Source organism: Aplysia californica, unplaced genomic scaffold (genome assembly GCF_000002075.1).
Source record: "Aplysia californica isolate F4 #8 unplaced genomic scaffold, AplCal3.0 scaffold00412, whole genome shotgun sequence".
Classification (NCBI taxonomy): Eukaryota; Metazoa; Mollusca; class Gastropoda; order Aplysiida; family Aplysiidae; genus Aplysia; species Aplysia californica.
In genome coordinates, this window is record NW_004797682.1 from 669,470 (window position 1) to 670,685 (window position 1,216).

The following is a 1,216-nucleotide window of genomic DNA, read 5'->3' on the forward strand; positions in this document are numbered from 1 at the left end:
ATCATCATCATCATCATCATCATCATCATCATCATCATCATCATCATCATCATTTTATTATTATCGTTAATATCATTAAAGAAGGACCCAACCACAGCAGGGAACCCTCCAACCACCCACGGTCAATACCAGCCATTATCAATATGTGCTCACCATATCCTCAGGCAGGTGCTGGTACATCATGCTCACGGCCAGCATGTAGTCTTCCACACTCCGAGAACAGGGAGGTTTGTACTTGAAGGCATCCGAGAACAAAAGCCAGAGGTCATGGCAGGGAGTGTCCACTCTGGGGGGGGGGGGAGTTTTCAGTAGGAAGAGTTTTACGGCACTTGCAACACAAATAGGTCATATTATTTTGGTGTAGGTTAAAGGTGAAAATATAGAGAAATATGTAACAGATAGAAGTTAAGTTTAATTATGAGTTCCACGGCACTTGCCACTCGAATAGGTCGTAATTATAGGTTAAAGGTGATGCTAGAGAGTAGCGTGCAGAGTTTTTAAAAAGTTTCGTTTTAGTGCGAGTTTTACGGCACTTGCAACACAAGTCGTTCATATAAGTGGTAAAGGTTAGAGGTAATACTAGAGAGTAACATGCAAAGAAAAGATGTTTTGTTTTTAGTAGGAGTTTTACGGTATTTGTGACGCGAAAAGGTCATATAGGTGGTAAAGGTTAGAGGTAATGCTAGAGAGAAAAATGCAGCGAAAAGAAGATTAGTGTTAGCATGATTTTACGGCTCTTGTAACGCAAACAGATCATTAAAGTAATACAATAAGTACCGAATGTTAGAGATGATACTAGAGAGTAGCATGCGAAGGAAAGAATAAAATTTAATGTTTTTTAGTAAGAGTTTTACTGCTTTTTCAACACAAAAAGGTTGTAATATAAGTGGTGAAGGTTGAGGTGATACGAGAGAGAAAAATGCAAAGTAAAGAAATTAAGTTTTAGGGCAAGTTCTACGACACTTGCAACGCAAATAGGTCCTATAAATGCTGAAGGTTGGAGGTGATACTCGAAAGTATCAGGCAGAAAAAAGAAGTTTAGTCTTAGTTCGAGTTTTGACAATGACAATGACAATGACAATGACAATGACAATGACAGTGACAATGACAATGACAATCTTTATTCATCTCGCATGTGTCTACTGATTTTACATTCACGAGTAAAAATGAAAGAGTTTCATTTGTCTAAGCAGCTGACGGTCTTGTTTTATTCCTT

The 1,216-nt window shown here is 38.2% G+C and overlaps 1 protein-coding gene across 1 annotated transcript in view; it reads right to left on the reverse strand.

Moving 5' to 3' along the window:
* The window catches only part of LOC118478197 (ADP-ribosyl cyclase/cyclic ADP-ribose hydrolase-like), a 1,617-nt gene extending 1,337 nt beyond the window's left edge, over positions 1 to 280 (reverse strand). The window contains exon 1 of the mRNA XM_035971293.1: positions 154 to 280. Within this exon, the coding sequence (XP_035827186.1) occupies positions 154 to 198 (45 nt within the window). The 5' untranslated portion in view covers positions 199 to 280. The remainder of the gene's footprint in view (positions 1 to 153) is intronic.
* Between the last annotated feature and the right edge of the window lie 936 nt (positions 281 to 1,216).